General features: G+C 37.6%; 3 protein-coding genes across 8 annotated transcripts; 1 reads left to right on the top strand and 2 right to left on the bottom strand.

Moving 5' to 3' along the window:
- Positions 1-493: 493 nt before the first annotated feature.
- LOC126611997 (WAT1-related protein At1g25270-like) lies at positions 494-3,450 on the bottom strand. 3 transcript variants are annotated; one of them, XM_050280284.1, is made up of 9 exons: positions 3,363-3,450; positions 2,979-3,034; positions 2,653-2,887; positions 2,517-2,579; positions 1,942-2,058; positions 1,544-1,805; positions 1,240-1,398; positions 991-1,142; positions 494-863 (listed from the first exon to the last, which is right to left on the bottom strand). In XM_050280284.1, exons 3-9 carry the CDS (start codon positions 2,859-2,861, stop codon positions 635-637), a joined length of 1,191 nt encoding a protein of 396 aa, XP_050136241.1. In that variant the 5' UTR covers positions 2,862-2,887; positions 2,979-3,034; positions 3,363-3,450; the 3' UTR covers positions 494-634. The 3 variants fall into 3 exon arrangements, with proteins under 3 accessions (XP_050136241.1, XP_050136240.1, XP_050136242.1); XM_050280283.1 differs by having other exon boundaries at positions 2,653-2,871; positions 2,962-3,034; positions 3,363-3,445; XM_050280285.1 differs by lacking the exon at positions 1,942-2,058 and having other exon boundaries at positions 2,653-2,871; positions 2,962-3,034; positions 3,363-3,445.
- A 3,551-nt stretch (positions 3,451-7,001) lies between these two features.
- On the top strand, positions 7,002-8,666 carry LOC126610888 (F-box/kelch-repeat protein At3g06240-like). Its single transcript, XM_050279039.1, has one exon. It carries the CDS (start codon positions 7,097-7,099, stop codon positions 8,189-8,191), a length of 1,095 nt encoding a protein of 364 aa, XP_050134996.1. The 5' UTR covers positions 7,002-7,096; the 3' UTR covers positions 8,192-8,666.
- A 426-nt stretch (positions 8,667-9,092) lies between these two features.
- On the bottom strand, positions 9,093-23,396 carry LOC126610887 (probable sugar phosphate/phosphate translocator At1g06470). 4 transcript variants are annotated; one of them, XM_050279035.1, is made up of 13 exons: positions 23,262-23,396; positions 21,962-22,772; positions 21,678-21,847; positions 15,220-15,305; positions 15,086-15,135; positions 14,291-14,358; positions 13,548-13,648; positions 13,406-13,418; positions 11,737-11,921; positions 11,209-11,295; positions 10,323-10,417; positions 9,823-9,987; positions 9,093-9,534 (listed from the first exon to the last, which is right to left on the bottom strand). In XM_050279035.1, the coding sequence occupies exons 2-12, from the start codon at positions 22,474-22,476 to the stop codon at positions 9,867-9,869; spliced, it is 1,491 nt and encodes a 496-aa protein (XP_050134992.1). In that variant the 5' UTR covers positions 22,477-22,772; positions 23,262-23,396; the 3' UTR covers positions 9,093-9,534; positions 9,823-9,866. The 4 variants fall into 4 exon arrangements, with proteins under 4 accessions (XP_050134992.1, XP_050134994.1, XP_050134993.1 ...); XM_050279037.1 differs by having other exon boundaries at positions 9,093-9,407; XM_050279036.1 differs by having other exon boundaries at positions 9,834-9,987.
- Between the last annotated feature and the right edge of the window lie 1,851 nt (positions 23,397-25,247).

Genomic DNA, 25,247 nt, shown 5'->3' with positions numbered 1-25,247 from the left:
TAGTTTGAGTCCAGAGTCAAGAATGTACAATATAGGATATTCGACCTTCATAATGCAAGGAGTTTGTACTTCTAGATTAGTAGTCTCTGGTCATAGAATTTAGTGGTTATAAACAAAGTTTTAAATCACAAATAAAGAATCATTATTGTATCACATGAGCAATTGACATGCAATCGCTCAATCCATTGTAGAACATAATACATTGTAATTTCAACTGAGTAGATTATTCGACCATTCTATCTTGGCTTGTGTGCTATGATACGAAGTTAGGTGTCACTCCTAGTTTGCGAGATCTTATGTGTTAACTATATCATATTCACTTGGGTGGATTGAAAAGAGGTTTCAATCGTACTTTACAGAGATCTGATTATAGATCTCACTGCCTCGTCAATTGAAAGGTAATGGAGATCACACGCTATTCTAATTAATTATCAAGTGAATAGTCAAATGAAGAAGAGATCAGTGAGAAGAATAGACACTCTGGTTTTTCCTTCTAATTATTATTATTTTCCTTCTCATTATTGTTTATTAATGGATATAGGTACGTAGTAGACATTTGGAAAGGAGTTTTCTTCCGATCCTCTTATTAAGTCTTAAATCCCATTACTTATCATTATTCTTTTTAACTAGCTAATTAATGCTCAATGTTTTCTTTGAGTCCATTGTTCATTGGAGCATTTGACATTGGTTGTGCATTGCTATCGCAAGTAGTAGTGTGAACTGAAGATGTTGCCATGTCAATGGAATGGGAGTGCTGATCTTGAAGTGGTGGTTGTGGCAATTGAGTCATCATCTTCATTTCCTTGCTTTTACCCCAAAGCACCGTGTATAATCCACATACAACTAGAAGCCCTCCTAATATGCTGCAGTTTGAATACATAGAAACGTTAAAAGAACTTCCGTTATTAATTTTCTCCTATACAGTTAACCAGCGTTATATATATATATATTAAGTGTTTTTGTAGTGAAACCTCACTAGGTAGTAGGTACCTTCCTAGGTATAACTTTTCATTCAGCAACAAAGGCGCAGCAAAGGCTATCAGCAAAAGGCAAAGTGGGTTGAAAACTGACACAAATAACGGCCCTCGCATTCGTACGCACCATGCAGTTAGAGTCACTACGAGTCCAGTCGTGACCACTCCCTACATCACACAAGTATAGATGAACACAATTTAGTTGCCTTGTCAAATTAGTTATTCCTTGATCGAGGCGAACTGTGTATAGATATCTCGCGTATACCGTATACAGAGCAGCAAGAAGTCTGATATCCCAACCCAACTTCCATTGATTCCAATCCCTCTCCTTGCAAAGCGCAAATACTACAGACTGAATTGATGCCATGAGAGACATTAGAGCTGTGCTTGAGTAATGGCAAGGGTATCTCTTCGTCATTTTCGTCTGTATATAGACACCAAATTACTAAAACACAATATTAAGCGAAACACATGCATGCAGTATGCATGGCTATATACCCACACACGCGCACATACATATATACACACATTTACAGATATGATGAGAACTGTGTTGTGTGAAATGGAACCTGAAATATCAACCAACACGCAAATGAGGTGCTACTGCAGAGTGCTAGAAAGGAGCCCAACAACTGAGTGTGAGTGTTTTTATGCAGTGATGCCACGTGGCTGCTTTCATGCAAACAGTTACGTAAAAGGTTAAAGTGTGTTGACCACATGGCAATAGGTTTTCCTTTGTAGAACGTGAAGAGCATGGTCCCTCCTATACACACTAGTGTCCCCACAACCTTTGCCCTTCCTGCATGTGTTGCAAGTGCTAAGCTCTCCAGCCTGTTATTTAATTATAATATTACCAGCATAATTTCCAAACTAATCAGCTAAATTAAATGAGTTTAATTTCAAAGATTAATTAATAAAACAACATTAAACCTGAAAACGCGGTTTAATTACTTCTGTGTACAAATACCTAAAACATACTGCTATAATGAGGGTGATTACTGGAACAAGATTATTGCAGGCTGCAACATATGTTGTTGATGTTAAGGCTAAGCTCTCTATGTAAAAATTTTGTGCCATTGTTGCCCTGCAATAATTCAACAAAAACGTATTTATACATTTTTTTTAAATAAATATTAAAAAAAAAGCTCAAATACATCAAATTAATTAAACTCATCAAACTAATGTTTTAGTTCGTGTCTATTCGGGAGGAATTTATACAAAAACAAAAAAAAATCATGCTAGGAAATAAATTTAAAGGATATTTTGGTTACGATCTTGCTTTACCTATATCTTAAAGAAACCTTATTAGGTTGAAATTGAAAGATTAAAACTCAATAAGATTTCAGTCAAAAAATGCACATCTTAATTTCCTCTAAATCCATTGTCATTAAGTAAATTAAAATACAATATATGTGATAAAGAAACACAGGTAAGGTTAGGATATAAATCCAAAACAATCCAAATCCTAAGAAATGGGGAAAGTAATAAATAAAGAAACACAAACCAAAATCAATAATTTTGAATATGTTTTAGCACCCTTACCCCAATAATCCGGAGAGAAAACCTTGAAGCAGTATATCTAAGGTAAGTTTGGGCCTGCTCTTCCTGTTAGTTTATAAATTAGTTAAGGACCAATGAAAGGGGAAAAAATAATAGAGAGAGATCATGATTGATGAACCTTTCACATATAAGAGCAAGAGGAAGCATAAGGGCTGCAGAAAACATGTTACGGTAGGCAACGAGAACAGTTAAACTCATGCCAACTTCCGCTACCAGTTTGTAAAATATATTCATCCCTGTATATGCCGTCTGAACCACCAACATCATCAGCACTGGCTTCAACCCTTGTACTATACTGGTACTACAACACATCTGTTTCTGCCCCATCTCTCTATTTCTCTCTCTAAATCTACCTGTCAATGTATGCAATTGGAGTTGAGAGAGAGAGAGAGAGAGAGAGAGAGTATTAGAAATCTCAAACAGCAACAAATAATAGCAATAAACCTCTCAAACAGGTGCTCCACTACGCTTGGATAAACCTGAAACTCCTCCAGCAGTTCCTATTCGGATTAAAATTTCCATCAACCAATATAAGGTAAACTTAAATCAACAAAACCCAACTGGACAAGGAACGAAAAATCTGAAGGAAAACAACCCGCTACGCCGTACATAAATGAATTAGTTGAGCTCTTCTAACCAAACATAGCGTTGAACCCAAATAAATATTAGCATAAAGCATTACAGCTGAAGAGCGGGTACGAAACACAAAAACCAAATTTGTGTCTGTTCCTTTAAAACATTGAGATCAAATAAAACACGAATGAAATGTGTGAATGGATACACGTAGCTCATCAGATTATAAGCACTGTTGACGAGCATTGAACTGACCTCAATCTTGCGTGTTTGCCAAACAGAGAGAGAGAGAGAGAGAGAGAGAGAGAGAGAGAGAGTACAATTGGAGTTGTGAGAACCAGCAAGCAAGTTATCACTCTGTTGTTATTGTTTGTCTTATAAGTACGAATACCTGACAGATATATGCCAATATCCATCCCACTTGTACGGTTGAGAGAACCATGCAAATTGAACTCCTTCTCAACGATTACGCGTGTATTCTACTACTGATGGTCACAATTATTTCTACTTGTTTTTTTTTTTTGTTGTCTAAGAATTATTTCTACTTAAGGTAGGAGTGATTTTTTGAAGGTACTCAGTGCACCAGGTTTCATAAATACAAAATTAAGGACACATAAAAATATATCTTCTTTTCTGTCACATCCCGGTCCGGGCCCCCATCACATCTCAGGCTCGACTCCGCCGTAACACGATATTATCCGCTTTGGGCCCCGACCACGTCCTCACGGTTTTGTTTATGGGAACTCACGCGAGAACTTCCCAGTGGGTCACCTATCATGGGATTGCTCTTACGCGAACTCGCTTAACTTCGGAGTTCCGATGGAACCCGAAGCCAGTGAGCTCCTAAAAAGCCTCGTGCTAGGTAGAGATGAGAATATACATATAAGGCTTACAGGTTTCATTCCCCTAAGCGATGTGGGATGTTACATTTTTGCTTACATTATGACGTATGGTGCTGTCGTTCGTACTCCTAATACTTGGAAGAACCTCTTGTTAAGTAGAAGAATGATTTACGTGACATGAATACATAGTACACTGCCAAATAGCTTTCTATGCCAATAAAATAAGAATTTGTGGACAAAAACTTACACATAATGTTTTTTCTGTTTCGTGTAAAAGTTCTCCTTACTTTGGGTAACAATTCTCTGGTTTTTAGTTGTAAGATTGTAAAGCCTGCCATAGATTTTTGCGAAGGATTCTGATCTTTATAATCTTTGAAAGATTTCGTAATTTGTAAATTTACTTTTTGCAAAACCTTTCCAGAGAAAAAGAGACCCCCAAAGAATAGTTCTATTGCCCTATTTGAAAATTTGGAAGCTAGGTTGTATACGGCACTCAAAGTTCCGTCTATAGGATTCAATTTAAACTAGTGAACGCCAATATTTGAAATTTTGATTTGCCTTTCTTTTTCACCGCTGGTGTCTGCATAAAGATAGCTTTTGGAGTTAATATAATCTGGGAGACGTGCATCATTAGGTATATATATTGCGTATCGTCCTCAATTCTTTCCTTAATCTTGTAATCTAATGTGTTATAAAAGTAATTCAGATAAATGTATAATGTTGCAAATGCAGAGAGGGAGAAGTGGCCATTACAGCTAGGTGGAAAGTATTTATGGTTTGAGGGCATGTTTAAATAATTACATGGTATAAGGATGAGAAAAAATGATTATGACATAAACAAACCTTTAATAGGATTTTTTATTGTTAGTAAACACATGAATAAGGGGCAGTTTGGACTTTGTAAATATGTTGTGTGTTTTCTCTTAAATGAATTGATTCAGTTGTGCTTTAAGAATAATCAACTATATATAAAATAAAATAAAATAGTGGAGTGCTTTAAGCTTATGGTAGTGAAGTGGTGGCGGTGACAACAGCAACGGCCACAATGATAGTGATGGCAATGGCAATGGTGTGAGTATGGTGGTTATTTCAATGGTAGGGTGTGGTGGTTGAGGTGTAGAGGATGATGTACAATTTTGAACACCTAAGAAGATTCAAAAGACCCAAATTAAGCTACTCACAAACTCACAAATCAATAGTAGTATATAGCTATGCAAGTACGCGATCGTATTCACTAGAATTGTTTTAAAACCAATTTAAAATATTAATTACGCGTAATTTAGTTTAAAGAACAAAATTGGTTTGATTTGAAAGATCCGATTTAAGAAAACTTAAAGAGAGTGATTATGTAAAAAACGAATGAGATTTTGAAAAGTAATTTGATGATGATGTGAGCAGTAGGTATCGAGTCCACCATCTAATACGCCTATACCGTTATCATAATTACTATTCATTGAATCATTGGTAGCACTATAGTTCTCGTAAACAAGTCTTATTGGTCATGGTCATGTGTCAAACTTATTGGTCCCATGGAGACTCGTGTAATCTTACAAAATTCTTACTAATTCTTACTTCATTTTTTGTCTGGTTCAAGCAAAACGTATAAAACTCCACTATAAGCATAGAGAATCGGAAACATGCATGCAAATAAGAATATCCACTTCTTTCATGCGTTTACGTTTCCTAAATTTACAATCTTAATCACATATATGAACGGTAAAAAGGCAAGCAACTGATACAACAATATGATGTAAAAAGACAAGTAACTTCCTTACTTTTCTGCATTTTATGAATACTGTTTTCAGGCTTCAGTTTTTTTTTTTAATGGACAGTATTATCTACATTAAAGGAGGTTTAGTCATCTTAGACTTTGAAAGGATTTTAATAGATTTTGTTAAGTAATGAATTTCATAGGATTATGAATCCATATTGATTTTGGAAGATTTGAAAAGATTCATATAATAGATTTCTGTGTATTTTGATAGATTTTACAGCGTTGAATCTTGACTGCCAAATAAATCAAAATGGTTAAAAATGTATATAGGTCATAAATCAAATAAAATGAAGCTACATTTTGTTCATGCTCTAGAGATGCGTCCCTTTGAGCCGAAATAAAAAGTCAAGATTATCACATAAACCCAACTATTCAAAAGTCTCCCGCTAAACCCTTTCCAATCCTATTTCCCGGAACTGGATCCCCTCTAGACCCAAATATACTAAGCATGCTGAGCAAAGGATCTGGGCCATTAAAATTTGATCCAACGGCTACAATTATTATAACTTTTAGGGCCCCCTGTTTGTAGCCATTGGATCAAATTTCAACAGCTTGGATCCCTTGCTCAGCAGGCTCAGTTTTATTGGGTTCGGATCGGATCCGGTTCCAGCTATCCTCTCTCCTTGTCAATATTGCTCTAATCTTGTTTTCCGTGACTCTCTCTTAGTCCTCTTCCTTCACAACCCAATTCCAATTCCCCTTCTCTGCCATGAAGAAAAAATTGCACAAAATTGCAGAAAAAACGTAGAAAAATTGCAAAGATGAAGGAAGAAGATAAGGTGTTAGAGGAAAAGAGAGAGGTTCTTGGATTTGAAATCCTAAGATGTGAGGTAGGATTCTATTTGGTCTTAATTATATATACTTCTTGCTCTCAAATCCCATAAAATCCACAATTTAATGAAATACTACAAAATTTTTAATTTTTCAATACACTTGGATTTTGATGGATTTAAACAATGACTATTAAAACCTCGATTGATTACACCTAAATTTGCATCGATTCTAAAAATCCTTTAAATCCTTTGGTTGACTACACTAGGATTTTAAACTTTTTTAAAATCCTCTCAAATCCAAGTTTGACTACATCCCGTAAAGAAGTAAGGAAGTAGCCTAAGGCTCATAATAGACTATCAATAATATAGTTCAAATTCAGCTTGAGCAAGAATTGAACATAAATCTTCTCATTCACAAATCAATAGTAATATAATTAAACTACGTGGCAGTTTGGCTTCAGTTTTATTTTTTCAAATGATTGGAGTTGACGTCATAAATGCCAGAAAAGAAACGGATGGCTGTCTGTTTCGGGCTGTGCGGCTTTTCTTTGTAACAAAAAGCCCTTCACAAAAGAAGCGATAGACGCAAGCTCTCAAAATATGGCCTTTCCTGCGAACCTGATGCTCCACATTCTCTCCAGATTGCCCGTCAAATCTCTGGTTCGATTCGCCTCGGTGCGGAAAGCATGGGATGCTCTGATCAGGGACTCCCATTTCATTTCTCAGCACCTCCGTCTCAACATTTCGAAAACCGGATGCCTAGTGGTAAAATATCGTTCACAAATTACTCGTAAGCATGTCATTTCTCTGCTGCTTTTAGATGGTTATGTGTTATCAGATTTGGAGATACCATCTGTGATGGATTCCAATCACTTGAAATTCGTGGGATCTTGCAATGGGTTACTTTGTTTAGCTCATGATACTTTTGCCAATCTTGGGTCGCCTATAATTTTGTGGAATCCTGCCATGGCGGAATTTAGGGTCCTCCCAGACAGTCTAATCGGTAGTGCCAATGTACATAATGCGCGGGTCTCCGGTGTTGCTCTTGGATTCGGGTACCACCCGCTTCTTGATGACTATAAGTTGGTGAGGATTGTCTCTTTGTCTCGCTCGAACACACCTTGCATCCGCGCGGAGGTGTATTCGCTGAAAACGGACTGTTGGCTGGAGATTAATACGTTTTACTTCGATATTTATGAACCTTCGTGCACTGCTGTGAATGGTTTCCTTTATTGGATTGCATACGGCAGGGTTGAGTCCGAACTGATCTTATCGTTTGACATGCGTAATGAGGCGTTTGGGCAGTTACAGTTGCCGGATTTAAACGTTTTAGGAAGTCCAATGTGCAAAAAACTCGCGGCGTTGAAGGAGTCTCTTTATTTGATGGCCTATACTTTCAGTGGAAGGCAAAAGGAGTTTTATGTGTGGCAAATGGTTGAGCAGAATGCTGAGGTGTTATGGAAATTGGAATGCACAATTGGACCCCTGCTCGGAGTTGAGAGGCCGCTGGGCTGCGGTTTATATGGCGAAATATATATCGAAAGTAGCAGAGGCGAGCTGGTTTTGTATGATCCAACTACTCAGGAAACTAAAAACGTTCCAACTCGTGGCCTTCGTTTTTCTTCAGAAGTCCATTTTTATGTGGAGAGCCTAGTTTCGACTAATGGACAAGGTGAAAGTCGTACAAGAGACTAAGAAGAAGACCGCGTGGTTCTGGTTCTGGTTCTGCTGCTGTGTATCGGAAACATTGTCTGAAGTTGCACAAGAGGCCGATGAAGTCACTATGTAGTTTTAGTCCTCCTGTGACTCGTAATTTGAAGTTCAACAAGTGGCTAACGAAGTTATCGCATTTAGCTCGCCCCGTCGCTCTACGCCGAAAACAAGGGCAGAAATGCTTGGAAAATTGCAGCACCCTTAGATACCATGTCTTCATGTTCTATGAAATGCTGAGGTTTGTTTAGGTATGTTAATGTTGATGATGTTATTACCAGAGTGAGTCATACTGGTTGGGACATAAGATTTCGGATTTCTTGTTGCGGGGTGGTAGTTGATGATATTGGAATGCATTTGCTCTTAAAACTCTTTCAATCATCTAAAAATACTTTCCGATTGAGCCTTATGGCTCCATAGCAAAGACGAACATAAAAATGCAGATGGTGCTTTACTTTAATGACGGAAAGCAATCATGCTTATTCACTCTGGTGAGGGTTCGATTCCTACCGATCCCCCTTCCCCCTAAAACTAACATTTTAAGCCGCTAACGCTATCGTTTGTCCCAAAAAATAGAAGACAGAACATAAAAGTTCAACTATGGTAAATTATTTAAAACTAAAATTCTCACTTTGTCACCCAATTATGGGGCTCCATAAGACCAAAGTAACATAATTTGGTTCTCTTTACAAAGAATCTAATCTAAAACTGAACCGATTCGGTTTTCTTTAATTTGCTTCTTGAGATTGGTAAATGAATGGAGCCACAAAAATCACTTAACGAAGCTAACTCACCTATGTATGCAATGCATCATCATCAAGCAAAGGTTTTCCAATACTCTCTCTCTCTCTCTCTCTCTCTCTCTCTCTCTCTCTCTCTCTCTAGATTTCTCTCTCATGAATCAATATATGAAATTCACTAAATAAAAAAAAAATCAATTTGTAATATACAGAGAGGGCAATGACAGTCCTTCGTGAATGATAAAATTACAAGAATCTGGGAGGCTGCAGTTGCAAACAACACCCTCTATTTTAACAAAAATAATCCGGACCAAAAAAGAGAAGCATTGTTGAATTTGACATCGCGACGCTCATATCCTAATTCCTAACCAACAACACTCCATATATACTAATTCCTAATACTGTTCTGATTTTTGGGCAGCAGCTGCAGAATCTCGCCCCGTGTTGATTCTTGGGCAAAGCTTGAAGAAGATAAGAGGAAACACGAGAAATGCTGAAAAGTGTGACAATCAAATATGCTTCTTGCCAAAAGCTTCACCAAGATGCATGAAGATGAACTTTTCCCGACTAAATGATAATGTCAATAGCCTATTGTACACATGAGATTGCATGAGAATTCGACAATGCGTATCAGTTCACAGAGAACCAAGCAGAGTTAAGTACATAAGTAAAAAAGGCCCCATCTAAGCAGTAGATTCATAAACGTAATAGGAGTGACGACAAACAGCCACATTTGAGCATGACAAGTTTCTCTGGTATGCATATATCCCAAAGAATTGCAAAACAGAGTATATTTGGATGATGGATTTGGCATCCCAAGCAAGCGACATACATTTAGTGTAAGTTTCAAATGATTTAAGTAATTCATGAACTTACAATTGGCTTACTTCAAAATTAGATGCATGGACTCGGTACAGCTTTCATCTGCCATCATCTTGCTCATCCATTTCCTCAAGAATAACATATTTTGCAGCATTATTTGTCGTGACTGGTTCCTCCATGTCATCTTCCCTTGTATGACGTGCCTTAAGCTTATCGTATCTATAAGATAACATGCATAAATAATCATGAGTGATACTTTGCGTATTTACAATTTCTGTGTTTCACTTCATCCCACTTCCATCCAAGCAGAAACTACTTCACTACTCACTTCCTATCTTCTCATTTTCTCCCCAAATATATATCTCAACAAAACCGGAACTCACCCAACTTAATTTTTCAGCCCCTCCTGCCTATTTTTTTATTCTCTCACTTGTATTAAACAAATTGTAACGTAATGGATGATCACAATGTTCAAATGAATGCTTCACTGTTGAACATGCTACAACATAAGCAAAGAGCAAATGATTCTCCCCAACCGAAAGAGGATGACTTACTTGTACCAGTTGAATAAACTAACACCAAGAATAATTATAAAGAGTCCAGCTCCTTTCAACCTGGTAAATTCATCGTGGAAGTAAATGACTGCAACCTGCGTACGAAATATGATAGGATTAGAAATCAACACAAAATTTTGGCAGCCTCATATATGGACAAGTACGGAAGCCTGATCAGTATCAAAAGAAGACAAGAAAGCAATATGATAACACAATTTTTCAACTTCTGTCCACTAAAATCCGTAGACACTCAAATCAGACCATGTGGGATTGTTCGCAAAATTTCCCATGGCATATGTCCAGCAAATCCTGAATTGTAAAGATTGTGCATAGAAAAAGTAATCTAAATGGGAATTAATTCAGGCAGCACCGCAGGTCAGCAACTAGTTCATCCTCAATTAATTTATGGTCTAAGAGATAAAGCTATAAAACATGACAACATCGTATTAAACTAAGTAGATTAATTGCGCCTCTTATCATGCAATCAGTGGCAAGAGGAAGTCTTTCCTTTGTTGCCACTTGATAGTTTATTGTTCTTCAAATCACAAGGTAGGAAAGAAGAAATCAATGACCACACATCAACCATAGAGTCCAAACATATTCCAAGCCTTGGCTTCCAAGTTCCACACCACTCAAGACAACTAAATTCATCTCCGAAAACAAAAAGATAGGCCAGACAATTAACTGTTATTTGCGGTGGAAAGAACAATAGTGATACATGAATATAGTTCTTACTCTGATATACACAGTTTAGGCATACAGACAGTAGGACTACAACAGAATTACAAGAGTAAATAACCATGAGATTGTACAGCTTAGGACAAGTAGGCCCCGATGGTAAAACAACCTAAAATTTACACTTAGGTCTGCCGAGAACAGAACATACCAATATAGTGAGAGCCTCCTTAACAACACCTGCTATTGTTACTGTGACAGCACTGGTTACTGAGACAAGAATGAATTCTGTTAATACCTGCAGCAAAAGTACAGCTTTTTCAGACTAAACCCTGATTGATGATTTTACACACATATATGCATGTATATAACTATTCTCTTAAAAGATCGTAAAAGCACCTTTGCTACAACCGTTCGGTTATATATAAACAGCTGAGATGAAATGACTGTATCTCAACCCCTATGTGTCTCAGTCATCAATATCCAATCTAACCACTAACAACAAAAAAAAAAAAAAAAAAAAAAAAAAAAAAACTCTACTGAAGGACCTTAATACACGCATACTTAAGTGTTTAAAATCGAAGCATAGCTTAAACCAGGAACTAGTCAACACAAATCCTGCTAACTCCTCAGTCCTCACCTAATACCCTAATTTAAAGTCAACAACAAAAGTCTTAAGTACACAAAACATAAGAAAAACAATACATGTGTAATAAGAAAAGTTTGAATATTCTCCTACCATAAAAAAGGCAAGGGTTCCACCAAAAAGCATCAGCAACAAACTTCGACCGATATGCCCTGGATTGTCGAAGTAATTGTTTTCTCTAAGTTCATCCCACGGATCAAAGACAAGAGAGAGAATGGCAGTTAATACTGCCATCACTGGGGTCACAAAGCTCATCAAAGTAAGCGGATTTCTCAAACCTAGAACAATGGAATCAAACTACTGTAAGAGTATGTTCTGCAAACTTGCATAATTTAAATATATTGAAAAAAATAAGATAGTATGATACTGTCCTGATTCTTAAAGAAATGCTCTTATCTACATGAAATTGACACAAGGAATTGGCCTGGTGCAAATTGCATCCAACCGGACTAGATGCAGTAACACGTTTCAGACAACCCCAAGTGATGGAAAAGTTACCTTCTAACCTTTTAGTGTTAGGAAACCTAAGTACCCAAAGTTTTTATATTACTAATCTAGTCAAAAGTGTATCAAGGCCTCTGATGGTTCCATGAAGTGGCATGAATCCACCACTTATGGGATAAGTTTTCAAATTAGACAATGAATCAAATCTCCAAAAAAAGTAGTTGTATGATTGATTACTATCCAATGTGTACTCCTCCTTCACTGCTATCAATTTATTAAGAATTTTTAATAAAATAGAACAGTGAAACCTGATTTTGCGTAACCGTATTTTATTACAAATTTCTAATAAAATGCGATTCTTCTAAAATAGAAAGTTTCAGAAGGTCCTGAATTATTGACACTGATTTTAAATATCTCGGTTGCTTATAGGACAGCCAGTGAAACCAGATTTTGCATAACCTCCTAAATCAGTTTCCAGTATCAAGGTACTACATTGTATCTTTGTATCTACCTTATTTTCTGACCCCTATTCCAGTGCCAAATTCTTATCTAAACCAGTCACCTATCCCAATCTCTCAACTTGGTCCGGTTCGGTCGGGGTAACATCATTGGAAAATAAGGTGGAGTTTCTTTAAGCCAAGTATAAATTTTGTGCTATAATGTAGTGAAAACATTTTCGAACACTAAATTAAAGTCACACAGAAAACAAACTCAACAAGTTCGTCTTCTTTTATTACGATATTAGTAATATCTCAAAATCACTATAAACTACAGCTATTGGACAGAATGTGAATATCGTTAGATTAAAAAATAAAAATGGCACCATAAACTACATATATTTAGGACATAATCATGACACCATCGAACTATTTGAGGACTTATAATTATAGGCGGCAAGCATGCAAAGCCAAATGCACAATGGTTGGGGAAAATTTTTAATACACCAACACAATCTCATAGTATATAATATGAAAATATAATAAAATCTCACTGCATAGAATGTTATTGCTTTTGTATGCATTGGCGTTCTTATTTCAAAGAATGATTAGAATTTACAAATCAAATTATTTGTTTAAATTATTAGAAGATGGAAAAGTCTTGCACTTGCCAACCACGACAAATTACTTAATAAGTTGCAACTCTAGCAGGGACTGACCACATTGACATGTTATTTACATTACTCGTAATGATGTCACCATAGCGGCAACTGATGACCCTATAAAAGGAGCACGATCGCTTTTGCAGACAACAGTGCAAATTATAATAAATGAAAAATTGCAAAAATGTTGAGATTGCAATAACATCAAATAGCACTTACCAAAATCTTCTTTCTTTATTTCGATTTTGGGAAAACGTTCACAATTGTTGTGCATAACAAAGCAACCAATAAAAATATGTAAGAGCATGTAATTATTAAAACTGAAAAATGGTAGAAAACCAGAGGCATATAGAAAACACACCTGCAAAAGAATTTGAGTCATGCACCAACGGAAGCCGGACATTACAGCAGCAAGCATGACAAAAATGAATCCCCAAAAGTCAAATTCTGTCTCTTTTGCAACTGCAAAATATTCAATATGGAAAGATATGAAAATATTAACATTGGAAGTATCATAAATGCTTAAGTTTGCCCCGAATTTTTTTCTTAAGAACCTAATTAAAGCAAGGGCTAGTCGCATAAAAAACAACAACAATGCTAAGGGATTAAATTGAGGTTTCAGTTGAGATATTTTAAACACCAAAGTACCTTTATATGTTCAAATACTTAGTGATCAATCTTCACTAAAACAACCCATAAGTTTCAAAAAGCTCCTATAAGTTCCTCGTATGTGATCACAAAGAGATCTTAAGATATGGAACCTGACGAAGGCCTTGGTTATTCCCGTAAATAATGGCCAAATCCAACAATAACAAGACTTTACGACAGATTTAAATTTAACAAAGAGATGGCAGGAAAGCCTAATGATAAGTTCATGAAAATTACAAGTATAAAATGTCCTGTTCAACTTTCTTTCAAGCAAACAAAATTTTATTGAAAAGATTGATGAGAGAGAATGAAACAGAGATAAATGAAAGGAGAAGCAAGAAAGAAAAGGGCAGGAAGGGAAAGAATCTTTCATCGTGAGAATAGAAAGATAAAAATTTATAAAATGAAAAGAAAATAAGTGAATATTGAAATAAACTATATGCTCAAGCTTGTTACCTGTTAATAGTATTCCGAGGGAGATAATTAATATGATCCCCGAAAGTCTAACGCTTGGTGACTCCAATCTTTGAAGCAGAGAATTTGCGGTGCACATCAGGACAAGAGTCGCAATCAGTGAGAAAATGAAGGTGGTGAAAACCAAACAATAAGCACTAACTTAGAGGGTTACTAGACGACAATGTGTAACACCCATTCTCAAATTTACTACTTAATTAAGGTAATATTTAAGAGGCCACATAGATTCTTAGGGATGGAGTCAAAGTAAATAAAGCTTACAAATACAAAATGGGAGACTAGATTCTTAGGGGATGAATTCAAAGTAAATAATGCTCATAAATATAAAATTGGGGCCGTAACCTAAAGATTGACTTTAAGCATGCAAGAATCACTTAAATGAATAACTTTCATTATTCTATATCTTAGATTGGTCCACTTGCAGAAGATAAAGAGATGTTTAATTCATTTATGGGAGGAAAGCCATGCAAGGCTGGAAAACAAGAAAAGAGAGATTATTTATTTAGTTTTCTTTTTAGTCATGTCTCGAGGCTTGGGGTGTGACACAATGACATGCATGATATAATTCATAGTTCACTTCAACACTAATATTGACCCAGAATACATTTATTACTATAGTATAAAAAATGAGGGAGAAGAAGTGCTTCAGACACCAAAAGGGATACAAGGAGAGCACTGGATTACATAAATAGCACAGACTGGATAGCATTCAGGTATGGATATTTATGCACATGATTAGGGAAACTGGGTACAGAACTCTACAGGCAAGAAATTTACCTGAAAGCAAAAGCAAATAGGAGGAGAAATATAGGAGCAGCGGATTTGCACTGCAAAAGTAAAAGGGAAGTCAGTGGTTGACTGATAAAAATTGAAAAATGATAGTATGTGAATGTGCAGAGAAGGTAACCAACCATTGTGGCAAACGTGACAGATATAAAAACAAGGGATGCGTTGCTTAGATTAACATCCATTGCTGTTCCAATAGCCGTGGGTACAACTGTGAAAGGCAAAGTCCATCTGTAGCATTAGTTGATAGAAAAGTTAATTTACTAAATAACAAAAAAATAGGAAGTATATGACCACAAACTTATAAGAATGGAAGGATATTTTGTAAACACTAACATCAGACAGTAAAGGAAATTGTCTATGGATTTTTTTTTATAAAATGTATGAAAAATTAAATGTCATGCAAAGAATTCTGATTTTGACGTAAAACTTTAGCAACTGTATTTCCTTTTACAAAAATTCTAATTTGCGACAATAATAAAAGAGCTGATAAATGAAATTAATTCATCACTGATGCAAGTAAAAGTCGCAAGTATTACACTTTATCCAAATCTAAACAACAACCCGATTTCTAAACTATGAAAAAAATGCAAAATCAGCTCCAGTGGGGAAGCAGAAAAAGCAAAGAATGTCATCTGCAATTTAATTGAAGAAAATAAAAATTTCACGCTTCTCTACTTAATAAAGAAACTCAACCATTTGATCTTATAGGACACACACATATGTATCTATCTGTACATAAGCATGAATGCTCTTAATATTAGAGATTATATCTACTACATATAATTTCAAGTTTCTCAAAGTTATTCTGATCCTGTCATTTGATATCTAGCAAGATTATAGAGTCACCACAGGGACACAACCCAGGTACACAAAAAGGGTTCCTTAAAAGAATAAAAAAATGGCATGGACCTAAAACGTAGACGTAGAGTCTGATTCATATAACTTAAAGATTGTTATGAACACAGTAGCAAAGGAAATATATTTACGAATGAGAAGGAATTATCCACAGGTCATCCTTCTTATTTCAGACAATATGGTATAAATTTCACATTTTGCAATCTCCTTGCCGGCCACAATTATTAGAGTTATAGATGGTAGAGTATATGTGGGTACCATATTATATTGGGCCTCGTTACTTGGGCTTCCAGACATTGAGCCCATGATTTATGTAAAAGGGGAGGAGCCCTTAGTCTATAAAAGGGCCTCCTCACCCTCACAATCCTGAGGTCTCATCCTCACATACAGAAGCCACAAGGCTCACAAATAGAGAAACTCTTTCAAACTCTCTTTCTCTGGGGACTCCCCTCACACTTGTAATCCATACATTCATACAAAGAAATACAATCAACATCAGTGTGGACGTAGCCCAAACATTGGGGTGAACCACGATACATCTTTGTGTTATTGTGCGTTTGTGTGATTCACGGCCGGATTTACGTTGGTCCAAGATCCTCCGGATTTTGTGTATCAACATTTGGCGCCGTCTGTGGGAAATGACACGAAAAGCTATGTCGGTTCTTTTTTCATTTTTTTCATCTCACCACCGTGAAACCTCACCATAACCTCACAGTGAATCTGCATAACCCAAGAACCCAACACCTACACAGTGAGTCGCGGGAGAAGATCATGTCTTGCACGTGCTCTCAGTGTAGGAACAGCGGCCACAACTCCCGCACATGCACGGATGCCAGCGACGGAGTCGATGGTGGCACGACCACCTCTGCTGAAAATGGTATCATGCTTTTTGATCCGGCCTTCCTATATTTTCACTAGAAAAGCCGCCCGCACTATCAAACTTTCTCTCCACTTTCTATCGGCGTTTCAATTCGCATCCATGACGACGTAGTTGGAATCCAATACTCAAAAGACCGCAACGTCATGGACTTCTCTCCCCTGGAGGATGCGGGTGTCGTTGTCCCTTCTCTCAAAAGTAACAGACGCCGCATGCTGCGCTGACGGCACTGTCAATCGCCGTCTCATGAACATACTTGACTTCAAGTCCTCAGCCACTCCTGCCGCTTCGGTCAGAGGAGTCACCTCATCCGACGTCGCTCTGCCTCCCCGCTCTGAGACTTGGACCTCCGTCTCCATTATCCCTCAATCTCTCTCTCCCCCCTCTTCTCTTGTCGAAGCCTAACCCTAAAGCTAAATGGTGAATTTTAGCTTGCAGCAACTGCACATGCATTGGCAGTGACTGAATCGGAACAGGACCAACGAGGTTGATTCAGGGTGTGTATGCTGGTACGTAAGGCCAATAAGCTTTGGTGATGAGTGCAAGGATTTTTGCATGGTGTATTCGTCAAGGTGGAGATTGTTGTGTTTGGCTCATACATTTGTGAGTAATTATGAGTCATGTGTTGACAACAATTGAAGACATGGTGACTACTACAAGCAAAGTGGACAACAAGCCAAATGCCTTTCGGCTAGTAAACTAAACAAAGAAAAGTTTGGTGGACATCATCATGAGTAAAGATACAATGATGATGCTTGTAAGAAAATAGAAAAAAGTGGTTACTTTTGCTTTAATGATTATGTAGAAATTATGATGTTGGTGAAGAAAGTTTAAATTACAAGAGATAAAAGACACTGAGAAATTTACGAGGTTCGGCAACAACATGCCTACTTCCCCGGAGAGATATTGCTCTTCACTATGAATAACAGTACAAGTACACATGAGTTAAATCGACATAACCCAATCCCAAATCCCTTGTACACCCACTCATAGAATTTTCCCAAGAGCCTCACTCTACCCCAAGAGTTTTTTCACCAGAGACCTTTCACTCTAGCTCTCTTGATTTCTCTCACCCATGCCCATAGTAGAGCCAAATGCTCTCACCATCTCCTTGGATGCTTCCCTGATGCAAGCCTTCTCCCTTGGCAAGCACTCTCAATATAAGGCCACTCACATTTTCTTCCCCAACATCATAATGTCTGCATAATACCCACTCATAGAATTTTCCTAAGAGCCTCACTCTACTCCTAGAGTTCTTTCACCAGAGACCATTCACTCTAGCTCTCTTGATTTCTCTCACCCGTGCCCATGGTAGAGCCAAATGCTCTCACCATCTCCTTGGATGCTTCCCTGATGCAAGCCTTCTCCCTCAGCAAGCACTCTCAATATAAGGCCACTCACATTTTCTTCCCCAACATCATAATTTATGCATAATCATTAAAGCAAAAGCAACCACCTTTTTCTATTTTCTTACAAGCATCATCATTGTGTCATTACTCATGATGATGTCCACCAAACTTTTCTTTGTTTAGTTTACTAGCCGAAAAGCATTTGGCTTGTTGTCTACTTTGCTTGTGGTAGTCACCATGTCTTCAATTGTTGTCAACACATGACTCATAATTACGCAAAAATGTATGAGCCAAACACAACAATCTCCACCTTGGCGAATACACCATGCAAAAATCCTTGCACCCATTACCAAAGCTCATTGGCCTTACGTACCAGCATACACACCCTGAATCAACCTCGTTGGTCCTGTTCCGATTCAGTCACTGCCAATGCATGTGCAACTGCTGCAAGCTAAAATTCACCATTTAGCTTCGGACAGGATCTCGACACACCCTCGTCTCCTCCAACAGGTTTTCCTCCTCTTCATTGTCTGCAACCTGGAAACTCGTCAACACACCCGTTTTCAGCAACAACCCATCGAGCCAGACAAAATTCCCCACACTTCTCCTCCTTCAGGACCATCTCATCACCTGCGAATCTCATAGCTCCACCTTCTGCAAAACCCCTGAAACACTTGAGACTAAACATCACCAGGAGAAGTGTTGCTTCTGAGTACCTAGAGGGCATACTCGAAGTCTTCCACCACAAACTTGCTACAACTCGGCCTAGCACTTGTAGCACTGTGGACCCTTGCCTCCAGAACCGGATTTGAACCTGTTGTCTCTCTCAGATCCTCTTTCCAATTTTCTTCCACGATTCCAACCTTGAATAACTTAAGCAGTCTTGTGCCCACCATCATCCATGGTCTCCTTTGTGTATCATTCCACACCAAAGAAGCTTGCACCTGCTCCAAACTTACTGTATCTTTCCATGCAGTAAAGTACATGGATTGGATTTGAAGTCTCCAGCCAAAAACCTCTCTTGACTGAAGACTTGGGGGACTACTGTTGGTACCATATTATATTGGGCCTCGTTACTTGGGCTTCCAAACATTGAGCCTATGATTTATGTAAAAGGGGAGAAGCCCTTGGTCTATAAAAGGGCATCTTCACCCTCACAATCCTCAGGTCTCATCCTCACATACAGAAGCCACAAGGCTCACAAACAGAGAAACTCTCTCAAACTCTCTTTCTCTTGGGGACTCCCCCTCACACTTGTAATTCATACATTCATACAGAGAAATACAATCAACATCAGTGTGGACATAGCCCAAATATTGGGGTGAACCACGATACATCTTAGTGTTCTTGTGCGTTTGTATGATTCACGACCGGATTTACGTTGGTCCAAGATCCTCCGGATTTTGTGCATCAACATGATGTGCTTTGTAATGTTTTTGACCGTGAGCATGTGATAAAATCATTACATAATGTAAATGGTGTAGTGGATGTACAGACTTTTACCATGTTTTATGATAATGATCACTGTGATATCACATGTAAAGGAATGATTATATTATTTAACTAATATGTCATCATGTTAATAGATAATAATAAAGTAATAAAATAATAACATAAAATAAAAAAGAATCTTATCTCCTTTCTCACGGCTTTTTCAGAAAATGGGCATGGGGTTCGAAGCTTTCCTGACATATTGGGTCAGAGGTGATGACCGTTGTTGCTTTTATTGTTGCTTTCCCAACATGTGAGCAAATCCGTCTCACATGACTGCACCACTAATCCCTTCTCTCCTCTCGGCTTTCCTCCACCTTCAGACATCTTTTTTCTTTTTATATTATTTTCCTCCCTTTTTCTTCTTTTGCTTTCTGCTTTTGCTTCTTCTTCGGCTTCAGTAACGGAATAGCTTCTTTCTCGGTCATAGACTCCTCCGCAGGCGGAGCATCAGCCACCACGACAACTTCCTCGCTGGGTGGTGTTTCTGGCACAACTGCAGCCTCAGGCTTCTGGCTGAATCTCAGGTGGTGTTCTTTTCCCGACAGTTCCCAACTTGGTCGCTTCTTCTTTGGCAATGGAAAATGCAAAAAGGCACCCGAATGTGACGATCGCGAGCACGATCAAAGATCCACGAGCTTTCCAAGAGCCAGCCATGGCGTGTGCTTGACTACGAAAGCTCTGTGCGCTTTCTCTCTGCGTCGGAGATCGAAGTGCAAAGAAGGATGGCTTCTGGTGGCCTCTTAGGCGATTTTGGAGGAGTCCTTGGTGTTTACGTCGGAGACAGCGATGGTGAGGCCGGTGAGGGGTGCGAAGCCTTGGGAGGAGCAGGCTGCGGCGGAGGAAGAAGTTGAAGTCGCTCAACAAAGGCGCCAAAGTCTTCTCTTATGGTTTTCTTCAGCTTCCTTGTCATCAGGAGAATTCCAGCCAAACCTAAACCCAGCAAAACCCACAGATTGGTGGCCTGAGACGCCATGAATGTGTTTTTCTTTGAGATTCTTCTTTCGAACCCTCCGGAATTGCCAAACCGGCAAGTTAGGGATTTAGGGAGAGAGACAGAGAGAGGAGGACTGAGTCGAGAAGTGGGTCAGGGATGAGTTGGCTTCCATGGAAAGCCAGGATTTTGGGTCCCTGAAAGTACTAGAATTCTCTTGTGATTCTAGGAAATGTTGCGGGTCATACGTCCTCCTCCTTTCCCAAATTGCTTTCTTTCTGGGTTTTGCAGTGATTGTGCAGGTGTTTGGTTTTTGGGTTTCTGCAGATTCACGGTGGTGAGATGAAAAAATGAAAAGAGAACCGACATAATTTTTTTGTGTCGTTTCCCACAGACGACGCCAACTGTTGATGCACAAAACCGGAAGGTCTTGGAACAACGTAAATCCGACCATGAATCATGCAAACGCCCAAGAACACAAAGATGTATCGTGGTTCACCCCAATGTTTGGGCTACGTCCACACTGATGTTGATTATGTATGTATGTATGTATGGATTACAATAGATCGGCAAGGGAGCTCTATGTGGATGCAGCCCTTGCCATTTTGCTCTCTGTTTGGCTGAGAGGGTATTGAGGGTTGAGTCTAAGACTCTTTCTTTCTCTCTGGATGTGAGGAGATGAATCTGAGTATTGTGAGGGTGAGGAGGCCCTTTTATAGACTAAAGGCTCCTCCCCTTTTACATAAATCGTGGGCTCAATGTCTGGAAGCCCAAGTAACGAGGCCCAATATAATATGGTACCAACAGTATAAATTTTACATTTTGCACAACAAGATACCACTTGAATCTTCAAAAGAAGATAAGAGATAAAAATATTTTGGGGGTAACCTAATCCACAATAATTGCTCCTATTTATAAGAAAAAATTAAAACATCGATCCTGACAAACAATAAAACGTGGAAACTCCAAACCAACCAGCATCTGAACTAAAAGCTGAAAGCACTAGGTTATTCGGCAAAGAACTTTCTCACTTTATCAAATTGGCATAACAAAGCACAAGGAATATGACTTTACCTTTCACCAAGTAATCTCTCCATGACATAACAACACCAGTTTGGAATCTATTAGACCAATACCATGTGATTGCCTTCGACAAAACAGCTTGCATTGTGAAATGAACTGTATTCATCATAAAGGGAGCAGGAAACTTCCCCAAATGATCTCCTAACAGACTTTTATTGTACCTAAACAAACCATAGAACAATAAAAGCCATATAAAAACTTTACATCAGTAAGTAAATTGAATATTTGATTAACTATATACATATGATGAAAAATAGAGAAGAGAGGTAACTTACAAGGTCAACATCAGGCTGAAAGTGTACCATACAAGTACAAAGAACAATGTCTTCAACACATTTGGAAGAGTTATAGGGTTCTCTGAATTGGACGGTAATGCTTTATGGTTATGCATAGAATTGGAGCTATCAACACCCTGTACCTCCCTTGCAGACCCATTCTCGATATCAAAGGGCAGATACTCCTCGTTTCCATTCCCACCAACCTGGTTAGAAGCATCATCCATGGTATCACCACCGTTCAAGTGCATATTTCTCTTCTGAGATTTTGTACTGAGGTATCTGTCCTTATCTAAAATACTGTTTTCTAGCTCACCCTGTTGGAGCTTGGGCAATTCAAAGTCAGACTCTTCTTCTGCAGTAGCATCCAGATGATCAAAATGCACTGTCCCATCTTCATCGCACCAGCGAGAGAATGAGGGCTCCCTGCGAAGACCTGACACTTGGGTCCCACTCTGAGCGTAGTTGGCTTCCGTGTACTCAACCCTTTCTGTGGTCAAATCACTCTCTACCATCTCCTATCAAGATCTAAATTAGAGCCATCTATACCCTCCAAAACAGTCCAATCTACCAAATTGCCTATTAATATGGATGGTTTTTGTAAAATCAGTCCGAAACATTGTTGCACACCAGATTATCTAGCGCATAGATGAAATCATTCTGAGCACGAGTTTCTTGGCCTAAATTCAAGACTCCTCTGAAGCTCCTCTAAAATTTCCAACAAATAACATCAAGTAATAGCAATAAAATAAAACTCTCAAGCAGGTGCTCCACTACGCTTGGACAAATCTGAAGACTCCTCCAGCAGTTCCTATAGAGAATAAAATTTCCATCAACAAAAAGCGAAAAATGTCCAATATCGGTAAACTGAAATCAACAAGACCAACTGGGCAGGAACGAAAATTCTGAAGGAAAACAACGAAACAAAAATAACCCGCTGCTCGGTACATAAATGTATTAGTTGAGCTCTTCTAAGTTTTCCCGTGAAAATTTTGGGTCGATCGTACAATTTCTTAGCAACCAAACAGAGGGTTGATGAAATAAATGGCACTAAGCATTACAGATGGAGAGCAGGTACCAAACCCAAGAACCCAATTTTGGGTCTGTTCCTTTAAAGCATTGAGATCAAATTAAACACGAATGGAATGCATAAATGGATACACTCATCAGATTATAATCACGACCCACAAACTCCAACGCTACAATCTTTAGCTTAATCTATCAGATTACATATAAATATACAGATTGGATATGAAATCTCAGCGTTAGAAATTGAAAGCGAGAGGAGCATTGAACTGACCTCGAATGTTCCGTGTTTGCCAGAGGGAGAGATGTACAGAGCTGAGAAGGAGGAGAGAGAGAGATGTATAGAGCTGAGACGGAGGAGAGAGAGAGAGATCCAAACTGGAATTTGTTTGGTTACCAAAGTTTGGTAATCTGTTTTAATTAAACTTGATGTGAGATTAATTGGTATTTGTTGTTTGTGGGTGCAAAGTCTGATGATGCACTCATGTTTGCCTTAATTTGTCACAAAAGCGTTTTTAATTTTAATATATTAAAGTAACATTTTTTTGTTATTAATATAGTATTTTATTTTCCGTATAAAATTAGTATTGTTGTAAAATTGAAGATATTTGTGCAATAGAATATAAAGTAAATAAGACATAATATTTATAAGATTCGGCAAATGTGCTTATATCCTAGGACAACAGTAATATTTTCTTTCATTTTTTGAAATAATAATAGTACAAAATTAATTTTCATTATTTTTCTTTCTATCCCTCTGCATTTCCTTATGTTTTTCTTTCCTTCCCTTATCGAATGTTCTCCTCTCTTGCTTGGATGATTGTTTTATGGGCAAAGTATTTTTCAACCTAACAAACTTATCAATACACTGTTTTCGACAATTTTGTAAAGGGTCAGACTTAGTTGCTCACGTTCACACCATTTGCAACAAGTATTTTGTTTTTATTTTGAGCTTGGAAAGTTTATATTTTTGGTAGGATTTTGCTTATTAGGTGGGTTTTTTTTTTGTTTTTTTGTTGGGCATGCATGAATTGAAAATTGAAATCTTTGAATTGTAGGTCAATGACTTGGAGCCTTATTAAATTATTAATATTGCTTTATTTCTAAGATAAAATTTGTACCCGTTTAATAGTTTGGTGGCCGCGGATGTAATTTTGACCAAACTTTGAGGCTTGTTTGGAAATGTATTTAAAATTACTGAAAACGCTTTTAATAAAAATACTTTTAGAACCAATTCTTAACAAAAAGCCAAGTGAATTATGGAAAAATGTTTTATTAGTTCATGCAAGAAGCAAGAAACACATAACTAGTGCTTTTTCTGGAATCTAAAAATATTTTCTTTAAAAGTGCTTTCATTTATTTTAAAACCAATTCCAAACAAGCTCTTTGTTGTTTAACAAAAACTTTTTTCAAAGCAGCTGTTTACAAAATTTATCTACTAATAAAAAATGCATTAGGATTTGGCGAACTTTTTTTTTATAACGAGATTTTTACATAAATGATTTGAGATATATCTTGATATTAAATTGGCAATCACGAGATTTAAACTTAAGACATCTCACTTAAAATGAAAAAGAACCATTATATTGTAGTACTAAGTGGTAGAATTCGAAATTTTGTTTGTGCATAATTAGTTTTAAAAAATTAATTTAGATATTTGTGTATATATTATTATATTGCATATTTTTATGTTATGAACTGTAAGTAATTGGAAAGAAAGAAATAGGTCACCAATCAACATGTATGATGGTATTGATGCGAAACTAACTTGTAAATGAAAAAGTGATGGGAAACGGTTAGCATTCAAAAGTTCGGTACGAAATTGAAAAGTGTGTTTCAAGTAAAGCCCAATCCTCACAAACACAAAGACTTTATTCTTCGTCATTGCACAGGAGAAAGTGGTATTAAAAATTTGAGGGAGCGTTTGTTTGCCTTCACTAAGTGGGATTGGACTGGATTGGACTAGCTGTTAGTCTAATACTGTATTTGTTCCATGCTGGAACTAACATTAATGAGACTAAAAGGAACTAGCATGGACAAAACCCTTCACTAAGAGGTCTTAGCGAGACCCCCCAATAACCATGGGATTAGCTAAGACTATCCTCTCTCGTCCTCGTCATGCTCAACAACCACTCCCGATAGACTCCTCGTCATCTCCGGTCACCTAAATCATAATAAAATATTAATAATTTATATATTAAATAATATAATATTAGAATTTGTTATTATTTAGCTTCTTAGTCCAACACTGCATCAAACG

The sequence above is a fragment of the Malus sylvestris genome, chromosome 17, assembly GCF_916048215.2.
Source record: "Malus sylvestris chromosome 17, drMalSylv7.2, whole genome shotgun sequence".
Taxonomy (NCBI): Eukaryota; Viridiplantae; Streptophyta; class Magnoliopsida; order Rosales; family Rosaceae; genus Malus; species Malus sylvestris.
The sequence above is the reverse complement of the archived record's forward strand: the minus strand, read 5'-3'. Positions and strand labels throughout refer to the sequence as shown.